Consider the following 13,134-nt stretch of genomic DNA (forward strand, 5'->3'; position numbering starts at 1 on the left):
CCCGGCCGTTTCTGCCCCAGGACCCGTTTGTAACCGTCCACGGGCAAGCTCGCCGCCGTGCCCCTCGCTTCTGACCCGCTGCCCCCAGTGTGTGGGGGGCCCAAACGGGCTGGAGCTGTGCCCGCCTGCAGGGGGCAAGCGGCGGCCCCCCCGCGTTTTTCTCCTGTAAAGAGAATCCCTGGTTCCAGTTTGTTCCCAGCCCTCGACTGTCTTCCCGCCACCCGCAGGTTGAGAAACGCCGAGTCCACCCTGCTGCCCGAGGTGGGATCCGCGCTGCCAGAGACCAGCCTGGCGTGACAGCGCTTTGTTAGGAAAACAGACTGGGGGCCCTCCCTTTAGGGAGAAGGTTGATGGGGATCCGCAGAGCCTGGAGACCTTTCTTGCTTTTGATGGGAGTGCGCGGTGAGCCCAAATTCAGGGAGTGGCAGAATACAGCGTTGGCATGAAACTCCTTCCCTAGTAAGCTACACGTGTGGGTCTACCCAGGGGTGCTTTTGTGGCCTCTGGCACCCAGTGGCTTTTTTATTTTGCTCTCAAATGGCAGGTAGGGGGTTGCATGCTGTGGCCACTCAGGCCTGCAGTTTGTGGGGGAACAGCACAGCCATAAAGCCTGTGGGGCTTCATTCAAGCCAAATGGATTACAGTGGGTGGGGGCACGTGTTGGATTTTGTGTCCCTTCAATGCCTGGCACTAGGTCGTTTAATTGCTCCCTGTAGAAAAACAACTACCTTTCCCTCAAGTCCTTTCATTTTCTCTAGGAGGTGATCTCAGCAGGCCTTCACTTTGTCTGGCTTCTCATTTTTGGCTTGCTGAAGACCAACAAAATGTGGTGGCCACTTACACACTGAATACGAGGTCTGGCTGGCTTTATGGTGCTGTGCAATGTTGGGGCAGATAATGAATGAGCACAGGAAAAAAAAAGCAAGCAAAGAGATGGTGAGGAAGCTTTTCTTAAGAAAAACGGGGTGGGACTCGAATGAGGAGGAGGAGACCAGGAACAGACTGAACAGTCCCAGCATACAACAGGGTAAGAAGAGGCTTTAAAATGACAGAGAGGGGGGGCGGAATTAAAACAATCAAAACCAAATGCAAAAGATTAGAAAAGCTTTCAATAAATAAACAAAGATGCTGTGGAAACAAAATCAAACACAAGGACAGGGACAGAGGAGGCTGATGAATGAATAGGAGAGTAAGTTGCAGAGAGATGAAAAGGAGAGGCGAAATATCTGAGTTTCTTCAGTAGACTAATGTGGAAGATGATAGAAAAATTCCTCAGAGAAAGATGTAGAGAGAAGGATAATGTTAGACTTTTACTTAATCTTAATTCTTATGGGGCATCATTTTAAAAATATTGTACTTACTTTTCACTTTTTTTCTTTAAGTTTGAGCAACTCTGCTTCTTGTGAGAGCTAATGAGCAGGCTAATTACAGGAGTGGTTTTGTTTGGCTAGCTGAGAGCAAACTTCAGTGCCCACCATGCTGAAAGTGCTGTCACAACTTGATTCGTGTTTGCATAAAGATAAATAAAACAGATTATATCTCTACTGAAAAAACAGATGCTTACTATTTGTGCATGTGTACACATGTCGCTGTTACAGAGCTACCTGAATTGTGGCCCCTTTTGGTGATAGGTCTTTTTTTGCTCTTACTTATCTTGGGTTGAAATCATGTGGGAGGCTTTTTTCTTATGCTTTATCCAGGATCTTGCTGTGGTTTTCTGTGTATACCTCTGCTATTACCATGCAGGCCGTGTCAGTTGGAACCATCTCCCTTTTGATAGTTTAACGCACCCTCTTAGAAATCCAATACATAAATTACATTTTGGGCTACAGATCAATAATCCTTACCAAGTGCTGTGCATTCATCACAGTAATAAAACTTGCCTTCCTTGGAGGGATGTTATGAATATTGAAGGGCTCATTCTGCCACTCTTGTTTATGAATAGTTCTAGCTCAAGAAGTATGGATACTGGAAAGTCTTCCTGGCTTGTGCAAGATCTCTTTGAATCTGCTTTTGATTACTAAGAGCCAGATAAACACAAGTCCTTGTCAAAGTGCTATAGTGTTTGAAAAATAAGGTAAAAATCTTGGCTTTATGAAGAAAAGCCAAGACAAAAAGAAAAGGAGTGCCTCTGGGGCTTGAGCACCTCAAGCAGGAGTCTTGGGGTAGAACTTGTAACAGTGTTGTGCTAGGATGCCATCTGTCAATTTGACGTTTTTGGACTATTGCTAGTTTGACGCTGGAAAGAGATCAGTGGGAACTTCCTGTAGAAATCAGGTCATGGTCCTTGTTCTTTCTGGACTCCATTTTTGATAATAAAGAGCATCATTCATAAATGGAGTGCTTAGTTGTTAACCAGAATATATGAATTACAGTAGAAAATGAAAGATAACAGGAATTGTCTTCCTGGGAGTGTAGAAGAGTTCAGTCTTTAGTTGAGCCTACTTACTCCAAAGAATAGTTGACATACTTTTCTTTCTCACAACTCTTATAGATAGCATTTAAGGAAAAAGGTATTTTGAAGTGAAATAATGAAGAAAATAGTCACTTTCAGCTTCAAACTAAAATGATGCAGTGAGAAGCTAAAAACTGCCTGGTTGTTCCCCAGCCTAGCTAAAGGTAGGGCTATGCAAAACTTCAGTCTCTGATTTGATTTTGTGGAGATTTGGCCTGATTTGGTGGCCGAATATGTGAATCGAATCAGGAGACCCTTTAATCTTTCTGAATCGAATTGGTACCCTCCGAACTGATTTGGAGAGATTCGGAAAGATTTGGCGATTCGGACATAGATACAGCTTTAAATGTTTTTTCTACATACCTCTAGGTATCAGACAGCTCATGAGTGCTGCAATGCTGGGGCTCATGCAACATCCCAAAGGACTGCGGGGGGGCTCCCCAGCGCACTTGTCAGCAGATCCAGAAGTGGACCAGAAGCACTTCTGTTCCTCTTCCGGGTCCACCCGGGAGCACGTAGGCCCTGCCCCCCCCAGCCTCCCGCCTCGGCAACTAGTGTCTTCTGGGTCTGGGGAGGGGGGCACCTGGGGTCCCCTTGCAGCCAATCGCTGAGCTGGGAGGACACGGGGGAGGGGGGAGCACCCCCCCCATCCCGTGCACGTGGCAGTGGACCCGGAAGTGGACCAGAAGTACTTCCAGTCCACTTCTGGGTTTGCTACCAAGCACACAGGGGGGCCCTGCGCTCCTGTGGGACACTCCATCTGCCCCCAGCATCTCAACGTTCGCAAGCTGTGCCGGGTACCTTGAGGTATGTAGAAAAAAACATTTAAAGCTGCGTCTGTGGCTAAATCGCTGATTCTCTGAATCAACATTGAATCTTCAGGTTCAGATTCAGCCAAATCAAATCGGGGACAGTGATCTGAATCAACAAATCAAATCACTGTCCCCGATTTGGGCCGAATCCAAATATAATACGGCCTGTTTCACACACCCCTACTAAAAGGCTTGTGGTTTTCCCCCTTGCAGTGATAGGGATAATGTTACATGCCTCTTCCCCCATTCATTTTACCTACTTACGTCCCTAGATTTCTGATTTTGTTTTCTTCTTCTTGCCTATTTGTTTGTGTTCAGGATATTGGAGGGAACCTGGTTTTCACTGCATTTGACAAAAAGCCTACTTGGATGCATTTTCATAGCTGGATGTTAAAAAGTGAATTGAAAAAACGTGAACACTGAAAACATTAGTTCTGGTATAGCAGTTGTGTCATTTTCTGTTATCTGAGATATGTGGAAAATCTCATTTATTTTTGTTGTTTAAGTTTTATGGGGAAGGTTGGGGTGGGGGTGAGGAGGGCATCAGTTAGTAATTGATTGTCAGTCTTGCAAATCGCATTCCAGAAACAGATGCTTTGTTTCTTCTGAATGAAGAGGTGAACTAATAGATCACCCAGGACTAGATAATATTTTTTAAATCTTGTTTATATATTTTAAACAATGTGGGTATAGATATAAGTGGGGACCTGGGAGCCAGTATTAGAATCATAGAAAGTTAGAGTTGGAAGGGACCTCAGGGGGTCATCTAGTCCAACCCCCTGCCCAAAGCAGGACCATCCCCAACTAGATCATCCCAGGTAAATATTTGTCTAGCCGGGTCTTGAAAACCTCCAAGAATGGAGATTCTACCACCTTTCTGGGTAACCTGTTCCAGTGCTTTACTACCCTCCTAGTGAGAGAGTTTTTCCTAATATCTAACTTAAACTTCCCTTGCTGTAACTTGAGACCATTGCTCCTTGTTCTGTCATCTGCCTGCCACCACTGAAAACAATCTAGCTCCATCTTCTTTGGAATCACCCTTCAGGTAGTTGAAGGCTGCTATTAAATCCACCCTCAGTCTTCTCTTCTCCAAACTAAATAAGCCCAGTTCCCTCAGCCTCCCCTCAAAAGTCGTATGCTCCAACCCCCTAACTGTTGCCCAAACGGCTAGTTTCGTGCCCCTGGAGGCTTGTCCAATCCACCTCCAGGAGAGAGTCACACACACACACAGGCTGGGTCCAATTATCGCTTTATTGTTTGCAAACAAGTTCGACAAGGGAGCTTAATGCTCAAATCCGTGTCGACCCCCAGTTTCTCTCGGGGTTACACTTTTATAGCTTACATAAACAAAGGGCTACAACGTGTCATGCAACTATTGGCAGTACCGCAATTTCCTTGTTGTTATGTCTTATCTTATGGGCTAGGCTTAGTTTGCTATTGGTTGATCTCTCCTGTTAAGTTTAGTGCATGCGTATTTCAAAAGCAGAACTGCGGCAAAAAGTTCTGTCGCATGCGCAGAGGAAAAGGGGAACTGCAGCAAAGTTAGTGTCTTTTAGTAACCTTATACCTTAGTGTAACTTCAGGGCATTATGCAAGTATGGCTATAAAATGCAGAGCAAGCAGGAAGGAAAAAGAAACCCACAACTCAGACGTTAGGCCTTGTGCTTTTTACACAAGGGATCATGAGGGCCTCATACAGCTATTACTCAACTGAGGTCCAGGTTATAATGTATTTTTATCACAAAGCCAAACAGTTCTCAGCTGTGAAGCCTTTGTGTAGTGAGATGAGACATTTTTATCATACAGCTGTTATACAAACGTTATTGTAAAATCATAATGACTAGATTATAACACATTTTTATTACATAACCATTTCCGTTGCCTTTCGCTGGACCCGCCAATTTGTCTGCATCCTTTCTGTAGCAGGGGGCCCAAAACTGAATACACTCAAGATGTGGCCTCACTAGTGCTGAATAGAGGGCAAAAATCACTTCCTTTGATCTGCTGGTCTCCTACCAATGCAGCCCAGTATGCCATTAGCCTTCTTCACAACAAGGGCTCACTGTTGACTTGCATTCAGCTTACTGTCCACTGTAACCCCCAAGTCCTTTTCTGCAGAGCTGCTGCTTTGCTAGTCAGTGCCCAGCCTGTACTGGTGCATGGGATTGTTCTGTCCTATGTGCAAGACTTTGCCCTTCTCTTTATTGAAGTTCATGAGATTTCTTTTGGTCCAATCCTCCATTTTGTTGAGGTCTCTGAATCTTAGCACTACCCTCCAGCATATCTACTACTCCCCCCCGGCTTGTTGTCATCTGTAAGCTTGCTGTGGGTGCACTATCTTTCAGATCATTGATGAAAACATTGAACAAAACCAGCTTCAGAACTGACCCTCTCCCTCTGGGGCACTCCACTTGATACTGGCTGCCAGCTAGATATTGATTCATTGACTGCTACCCTCTGAGCTTGATGATCGAGCCAGTTTTTTATTGACCTTACAGTCCATTCATCCAACCCATACTTCCTGATTTCTCTCCAGCTCTGTTACTAACCGTAAGCTCTTCAGCAGGTCACTTAATCAGCTACACAGAGGAGTTTGTTGTTGGGATAAGCAGATATGAGTCCAATTGAAGTCAAGTGGAGTTGCACCTGATTATTGAAGGGCTGAATTTGGACTTACCAGAGTGTATAGATTTCCTCCAGAGGTAAAGATAGCTTCACATCGCCCTTCAGGTGCAGGTAAATTCTGATGTTAATGTTTGACATGTTTGTTTTGGGTTGTCTTTTGGTAAGCATCATCAAAGTTGCATTATTTATATTCAAGGGAAAGTCATTATTTATATTCAAGCGAAAGAGTTCATGTAAAGGTGAACTTCCAGGACTTGAGTCCAGGCCCTTGGGTATGTTGTGTTTCTCTAGCAGCAATTGAGCTAATACATACAAACAAAGCAAGGTTAGGAATGCAGCTTCTGCTCTGTTTTTTGTAAGAGAAACATCAAGTGTGAGGAGGGTCTTCAGGACCTGACAAGCAAGTGGAGATAGCGTAGAATTTTTTTAAGTCATGTAAATTTAAGTTTTATTTCCAAGATTAGCTCACCTGCTCTCCTGGAAATCCAGTTGGTCCTTTGCCAGCTAGAGTTAGGCTTCTGAGTATGTTTGAAAATCCCACCATACATTTTAAAAACATACCAGTATTTAACATTGAAAACCTGGGATTCTGGACCGTTTTGGTTTTTATTTTTAAAGATTTTCCATTTCACCTGTAACCAACAAAACATTGCCAAAGCTACAGCTACTTCATTAAATGAAAGCACATAGGGGTTTCTATACCATGGTTTGTTTAGGTCTGTATTCTGGTTCTTGAGAAATAGTAAAGTGCTTTTGAATAGGTGTATAAGAAACAGGGCATGTCAAAAGTGATCAATCCCCTGTCATATGCTCCTGGTTACCGGTGATCTGTGGCTAGAAATAGATGTTACCAAATGAATTGGATCATCTGTGCCAGGTTGTGTTTTGGCACAGCTGATCCCCTTCATTGGGCGAAACAGTGACCCATTTTCCTATCTGTTGATCTTACAGAACCCTGCTTCCAAAGATGCACCTCACAGATCCTGGGGGCATCTCTAGAAATGGGGAAAGTTGGGCAGATGCTGGGTGGCTGAAGGCTATGGGCAGCTCCAGGCTGCTTGCACTCACCTGCTATAAAGCAAATAAACATCTGCCACAATGAAGCAGCACAAATTATTACTACCTTTTGTCACAGCCACTACCTTTTGGGTATTTGTGGTATGACAAAGGGTATAGACATCTATTTACTTTTGCTTTGTGCCACTGTAAAAATGTTTATTATGGCACAAAGTGAACGGAAGGCAACATCTGTTTCCACTCATAGGTATAGGGACGTCCTGAGCCTGCAATTATGTTTATGATTATATTTAATCACCCCTGATAGACCCATTCTCCTTAAATTTGTCTAAACCCTCTTTGAGGGTCTGCTTAGTTTATTTGCTTCCACAACTTCCCATGGCATGGAGTTCCACAAGTTAATCATGAATTGTGTAAAAATGCACATCCTCTTCTTTGCTTTATACCTGCTGCTTGATTTCATCGTTAATGCTTTAGTTTTGTATTATGAGATGTGGTGAGTAGCAGCTCTCTCTTCATTTTTTCTATACCATTTATGATTTAGAGTAAAGTACTTTTGAATAGGTGTATAAGAAACAGGGCATCTTTCTTCTAACAAGTTCCTCCTTGGTACATCTTTTCCTAGTCTAACATATCTACAAAGGGGTAGATATGTTTGTTATGTATGTTTGTTTTACTGCTATACTGGCATCTCTTCCCTTTGTTCCTGTCTGTTTTGTTCACTTGTGGTTTTCTTTAAAATTAAGCTCCTGATCCTGTAATCTGATCTTTCCCTGCAGCCCTGTGGAGCGCTGCTGACTTTGAGGCTCTGTGTGAGATCAGAGGCTCAGCTCTGCGTATCCAGTTGTTGGATAGAAATCTAAAATTGTCAAGTCTTTGAGGTAGAGATGATCTTTTAATATACATCTGTACAGAGACAACCTGAGCAGGATGCAGGGCCTGGGGCAAATCAGCCTGTGTGGGGCCCTGCCCCCGGATACAAGGAAGCTGGCGGCGGATTCAGTGGCGGGGGGAGCATGCTGTGGCTACTCCGCCTGGCTCTGCAGGGCCCCCAAATCATGGGGCCTGGGGCAATCATCCCAATTTGCTGCCCCCCCCCCCCCGGGACGGCCCTGCATCTATACAGTATTTAGCACAGGGGTAGGCAAAACATGGCCCATGGGCTGGATCTGGCCCAACTGATTGGGTCTGGTCTGCAGGTGGACATCCACTAGTTGGTTGGACCTGGCCCACGGTGCTCTGCCTGGGGCTGAGCTCAGCACCACCCAGGCAGCTGCAGCAGCAACAGCCCCGCTGGGAAGCTGTGTGTGCTAGGAGGGGCTGGATCTGGGGTTGGGGGGAGTGCGGCGCAGACTGCCCCATGTGGGAACAGGTAGGGTTCGGCCCCATGCAGAGCGCTGCAGGGGCAGCCGTGGGCTTGATGTGGGACTGCTGTACATACCCCTTGCCCCTCCCCTCCCTCCCCCCCACTCCCAGCCAGCTCTGGGTACCTAGCACCTGTGTACCCCCACTCCTCCAACCCCTCCTCCACATGCACCCCACCACCCCTACAATATACAAGAGTAAGGCTTTATTTTTAGCTATTATGCAATGCCCTCTATAGACACTAGTCAAAAAACATGAATCAGGACAAACATTTTTTTAATTAAATTAAAATATGTTACAGTAAATGGTTGTTTTTTAATATATGATTTGTCTTTTGTATATGTTTTGTTAAAATCATACCTTCTAAAAGATCTTGTGTGCAGCCCTCGACAGCTCACCAAAACTCATTAAGTGGCCCTCTAGCCAAAATAATTGCCCACCCCGGACTTAGCAGACTAGCAGCCCTAAGCTGGGCACAGCCCCTTGCTGATATTATAGTATAAATAGTGTTATAATCTCTTGCTGCTATTTATTAGTAGTAAAATTGCATCAAAACCATGGGGCCTGAGGAAGGACACTGGATGCCTGAAAGCTTGTCCAACAGATCTCCCAACTCTACAGTTGGTCCAATAAAAGATATCACAAAAAATCCTTGCCCATCAAAACTTTAAATCAGTGATTCTTAGCCAGGGTGCCACAGCACTGTGAGGTGCTTTGAGATCCTTTTTGGGGTGCTACAGGATGCCATGCAATGTTAGCACTGTTGGGTGTACAAATATGATTCATGTGATAAATGCAACAAATTCAAATAAGAATCCAAAGTATTAAAAAAAGTTCTGTGTGGGGAGGGGGCAGCAGCCTAGACCCCAACACAGGAAACGGACTCCACTCAGGGGGGGTCCTAGGCTCATTTGGGGTGGAGGGGCGTAATGGAGGGGTAGCCGCATGCTGAAAGAATTGTGTGGCCCCTGCTTGTGCTTTCTAGAGGGCTTGTGCTCCAGGGGCCCTCCAAGAGCTCCATGTTTTTTCAACTAGAAGCATAGCGCTACCCCTTCCTCAGCACCTGGCTACCCCTATGTTTCCACCCCTGGGCCCATAAGAGACTGGAACCTAGAGTCCCTGGGAGGGAGGTAAAATCAACAAAGTCGGCTTTCCAGGGCAGGGCTTGAAAAGTAGTGCAGTTGTTGAGGTTGGCTGGAGTGTGGGGGGGGGGGCACCCAGCCCCCAGGAAGCAGAAGCAGGGGGCCATGCACTAACCCCAGTATCTGGCTAACCCCCTTTCCCACCCCCTACATGAGCCTGGGACCCTGCTGTTCAGGGAAATGAAGCAGGGAAGTGAAACTGATATGAAGGCTTTCTGCTATCACATCACTCCTGCAGACTCTGGTCTTGTAGGCCAGTGGTTCTCAATCTTTTTTTGTACCAGGACCCATTTGTAAACATAAGTGGCCAGTCCCAACCTGCTGCCTCCCACACCTAGGCCCCAGCCCTACCCCCCCATGTGTGTGGGGGGGTGATGGGGGGGGGCCCAAGCAGCCCCTGGCAGGTTGGAACTCTGCCAGCCTGCAAGGAAAAAGCCATGGTTTCCAACATTTTTCCTTTTTTAAAGTTTGTTACCCTTTCATATATTCTTGCGACCCACAGGTTGAGAAATGCTGGTGTAGGCAATAGATGTTTGGGCAGTAGAGTCCTGGCTGCATCCTAGAGCAGCTCGTTGCCCTGCAAGGCCTTGTGAGGAACAGTTAAGTTTGGGATGCCTGGAGGACTGACTGGACACTAGGCACACAATGCTCTGTGTCTGCACATAACAGTGAACCGGTTCACAGAGGAACAGTTCAGAATAGTTCTTTCCCTGTGTGCTTTTGAAATGTTCCAAGTAATTTAAAACATTCTTAAGTGGCATATACATCTAGATGTTTGAGGGTTAAAGTGCATGTAGAACGATCCTAGTGTTCCATCTAACCACACTGTATGTAATGTTTTGTTTTGTTTTGTTTTTAAAGCAGGAAGCTGCCGAGGTCTTATATGGCTCCTATCTGACAACATGCACCACCAGTGGTTGCTGTTAGCTGCATGCTTTTGGGTGATATTCATGTTCATGGTTGCTAGCAAGTTCATCACATTAACTTTTAAAGACCCAGATGGTAAGTTCAAGTTTAATTAAATTTGGTGTAACAGAACATTACTTAACGTTGTGTCCAAAAGTGGCAGTGTAATTGTTGTGCTCATCAGGGATCCCAGTGCAATGTTTAGCATTTTTATGTAGGAAGATTTGAGAGTGGAGTGGTTATGTTCTGTGTATTACCAGTGTGCAACAATGCTAACACTTACACAGTTTGCATTCTCATCAATAAAGATGTAAAAAACTAACACTGCTACCAGACTTCTAAACTTGGGAACAGATGGGATCTCATTTTGCAGTTCTGCCTTGTGATATCCAAGTTCTCAAATCAATTCTATTCAATATTATGATGTGCTTTTTATGAGTTCAGTAGAGTTACATGAGCTGTTCTACTGCTTCTGAACGTCACATGGATTAGCTTGTGCCATTTAAATACTTGCCCTTCCATTATAATTTTTAGAAGAGACCATAACAAAATTGGATTTGTAGTGCACTTAACCTCACTTCCTTTGCCTTGCTGCTTACAAGGCATGCCACTTTCTCTCTCTGTACTTGTGAGTTGCTGTTATGAAGCAGATCAGCAGGGAGTATATGATGAAGGCAAGGACATGATATGCAAATATTGTTTCAGAGCGTGTTTGCATTGTCAGAAAACATCTGTATTTCTGTATCTTCTTAGAAACATAAATATAGTTATGAGGAGCAAAATCATCAATACAGTTCAATGAGTGACTTGTCAACGGATAAATGCCACACTTCAGTGTGACAAACCCAGTGGTTTCTGCAGCCTTATGAAACAAGGCTTACAGATTGTTGGATAAGTAAATCTCTTCACTTCAGGCTTTTTAGGAGCTCTGTTACGGCTTCTGCAAATGAGCTGATCTTGGTTTAAGTAGGTAAATGTTTGAATCCTTTATACTATGCCAGTTCTTACTTCCTAGCAGTTTCTTCCGAGTGTTTCTTTCCAGCAGGGAACATGAAAAGAGTTTATATGCCATTTATTATTTATTTGTTTCAGTCTTTTATTTGGAATACCCTCTGCATTATTTTTGTTTGTTTGGACACCATCAGTTTTTTCCCTTTTTTCCCCTTGCCATTCAATACTGATTCCTCCCTTCCTTGAATTGTTACTGGAGCAGAGAATGGTGCAATTCCCTAGGCTCCAATCCTGCAAACACTTAAGCACACAGTTAACTGTACACAAAGTAAATACTGCTATTGATTTCAGTTGGACTAGACATGTTGAGCATGTGCTCTAAGTCTTTGCAGAATCAGACCTTTGCTTATTTTATTGAGTAGCTGATACTGGAGATAATACTGTTGTGTGAGGACAAGCGGGAACAATACGTGTTAGGGAAAGGCTGCTGCAAAGAGAACATGTTGTTTTGTGTATGCCTACAAAAGAATGATTGGGGAAGAAGAGGGAAAGCAATATTGATATACTCTTATTTTTTATTATTTGATACTGATAGAAAAATGGTATAATGCCTCACCACATGTGAGTAATGTTATCTGACTCTCTAAAGTGAAAAGATGTCAACTTTTTAGTGGGAGGGTGTAAAGGTAGAGAATATTTATAATACTCTAAATTAATCCTTTTTAACAAACCAGATTTGTTTTGTCTCTGCTGCTTTAAAATTATTGCTTTTTAGGTCCTTTTATTTCTCTGTGGCTGCCAGCTCTTTGGGTTGGTATTTGTATTAATGTTTTGGAAACTGGGCCGTGGTCCTGGGATGACTGCAATTTGGTTTGGGTAGACTGCTTTGCCTGCTCAGACTCTTTGGTTCAACAGTCTTTGTCCAGGATGCTAGTTGTAGAATTAGGGCTGTAGTATGGAAATGATTCCCAGGGTTCCACTTTTGTTTCCAGTGAGATGTGATTCACAGTGTGTTTTTTACTTTGACTTTTCTGTTCTGTCTGTATCCTCAACAATAAATTTCTTCCTTTCCTTTCACTTCCTTGTTTTTACGTATTTGTTTTTGTTTCATAAGGAACATACAGACTCGCATATGTGCATGTATACAAGAACACACATATAGAAGCAGTTATTCTCAAAAGTAATCTTACTCGGGTGATGAAGATTCCAGTTATTTGCATCTATTTTTATTTAGCAACTGGGTCTGGAATAAAACTGTCAACTGTTCTTTGTATTGGAGTTCTGCTTTTCACATTCGACTGAGAGTGGCATTTTTTTCCTCTATTTTTTTTCTTCTAAATTACCTAAACCAGTATTGTTCTTTTTCATTCAGGCTGTGCTACATGGTATGCTGCAGGCTGATTTATGGGGCCTAGAGTAGAGAAGCAATTCTTGCCTTTATTTGTCAAAACACTGGCTCCAATAGCATCTTTTGGACTTTGGAAATCCAACCTTTCTGTGCACGAGGGATGAGGTAGCAGACTGATGAAACTGCATAGTTTATTTTCTTTCTGCTCCTCACTTTGGTTCGTTTTACCTTTGGCCTCCAAATGTCTCCAAACTTTACCCCTTATACATGTGGGCACATAGTGTTTGGGCAAGCTGCATGTGGATGTGTGCGCCATAATACAGAGGGGATTCAGATTCCCTATGAAGGCTTCTCAAGCACGTGGTTCTCATGCATGAATACTGGGGTACAGCACTCCATTCCAGGTTGGATCTAGTATGCCAGTATGTATGGGAGGAGGGAACAAGATTTGCTCTCATCTTGGACATATTGGAAATCTGGGCTGAAGCTGCCAGGATGAAGTTCAGTGCCCAC

The 13,134-nt window shown here is 44.1% G+C and overlaps 1 protein-coding gene across 4 annotated transcripts in view; it reads left to right on the forward strand.

Moving 5' to 3' along the window:
* The first annotated feature begins 297 nt into the window (after positions 1–297).
* CHST10 (carbohydrate sulfotransferase 10) overlaps positions 298–13,134 on the forward strand; it is a 29,586-nt gene continuing 16,749 nt past the window's right edge. The window contains exons 1-5 of one of the 4 annotated variants that reach the window (XM_025216447.1): positions 299–459; positions 759–1,027; positions 5,831–6,003; positions 7,689–7,790; positions 10,278–10,418. In XM_025216447.1, the coding sequence (XP_025072232.1) occupies positions 10,319–10,418 (100 nt within the window). In that variant the 5' untranslated portion in view covers positions 299–459; positions 759–1,027; positions 5,831–6,003; positions 7,689–7,790; positions 10,278–10,318. Of the gene's footprint in view, positions 460–758; positions 1,028–5,830; positions 6,004–7,688; positions 7,791–10,277; positions 10,419–13,134 lie in introns of all 4 variants that reach the window. The other 3 variants (XM_025216448.1, XM_006034464.3, XM_025216446.1) reach the window with 3 other exon arrangements.

This window comes from Alligator sinensis, unplaced genomic scaffold, assembly GCF_000455745.1.
Source record: "Alligator sinensis unplaced genomic scaffold, ASM45574v1 scaffold462_1, whole genome shotgun sequence".
Taxonomy (NCBI): Eukaryota; Metazoa; Chordata; order Crocodylia; family Alligatoridae; genus Alligator; species Alligator sinensis.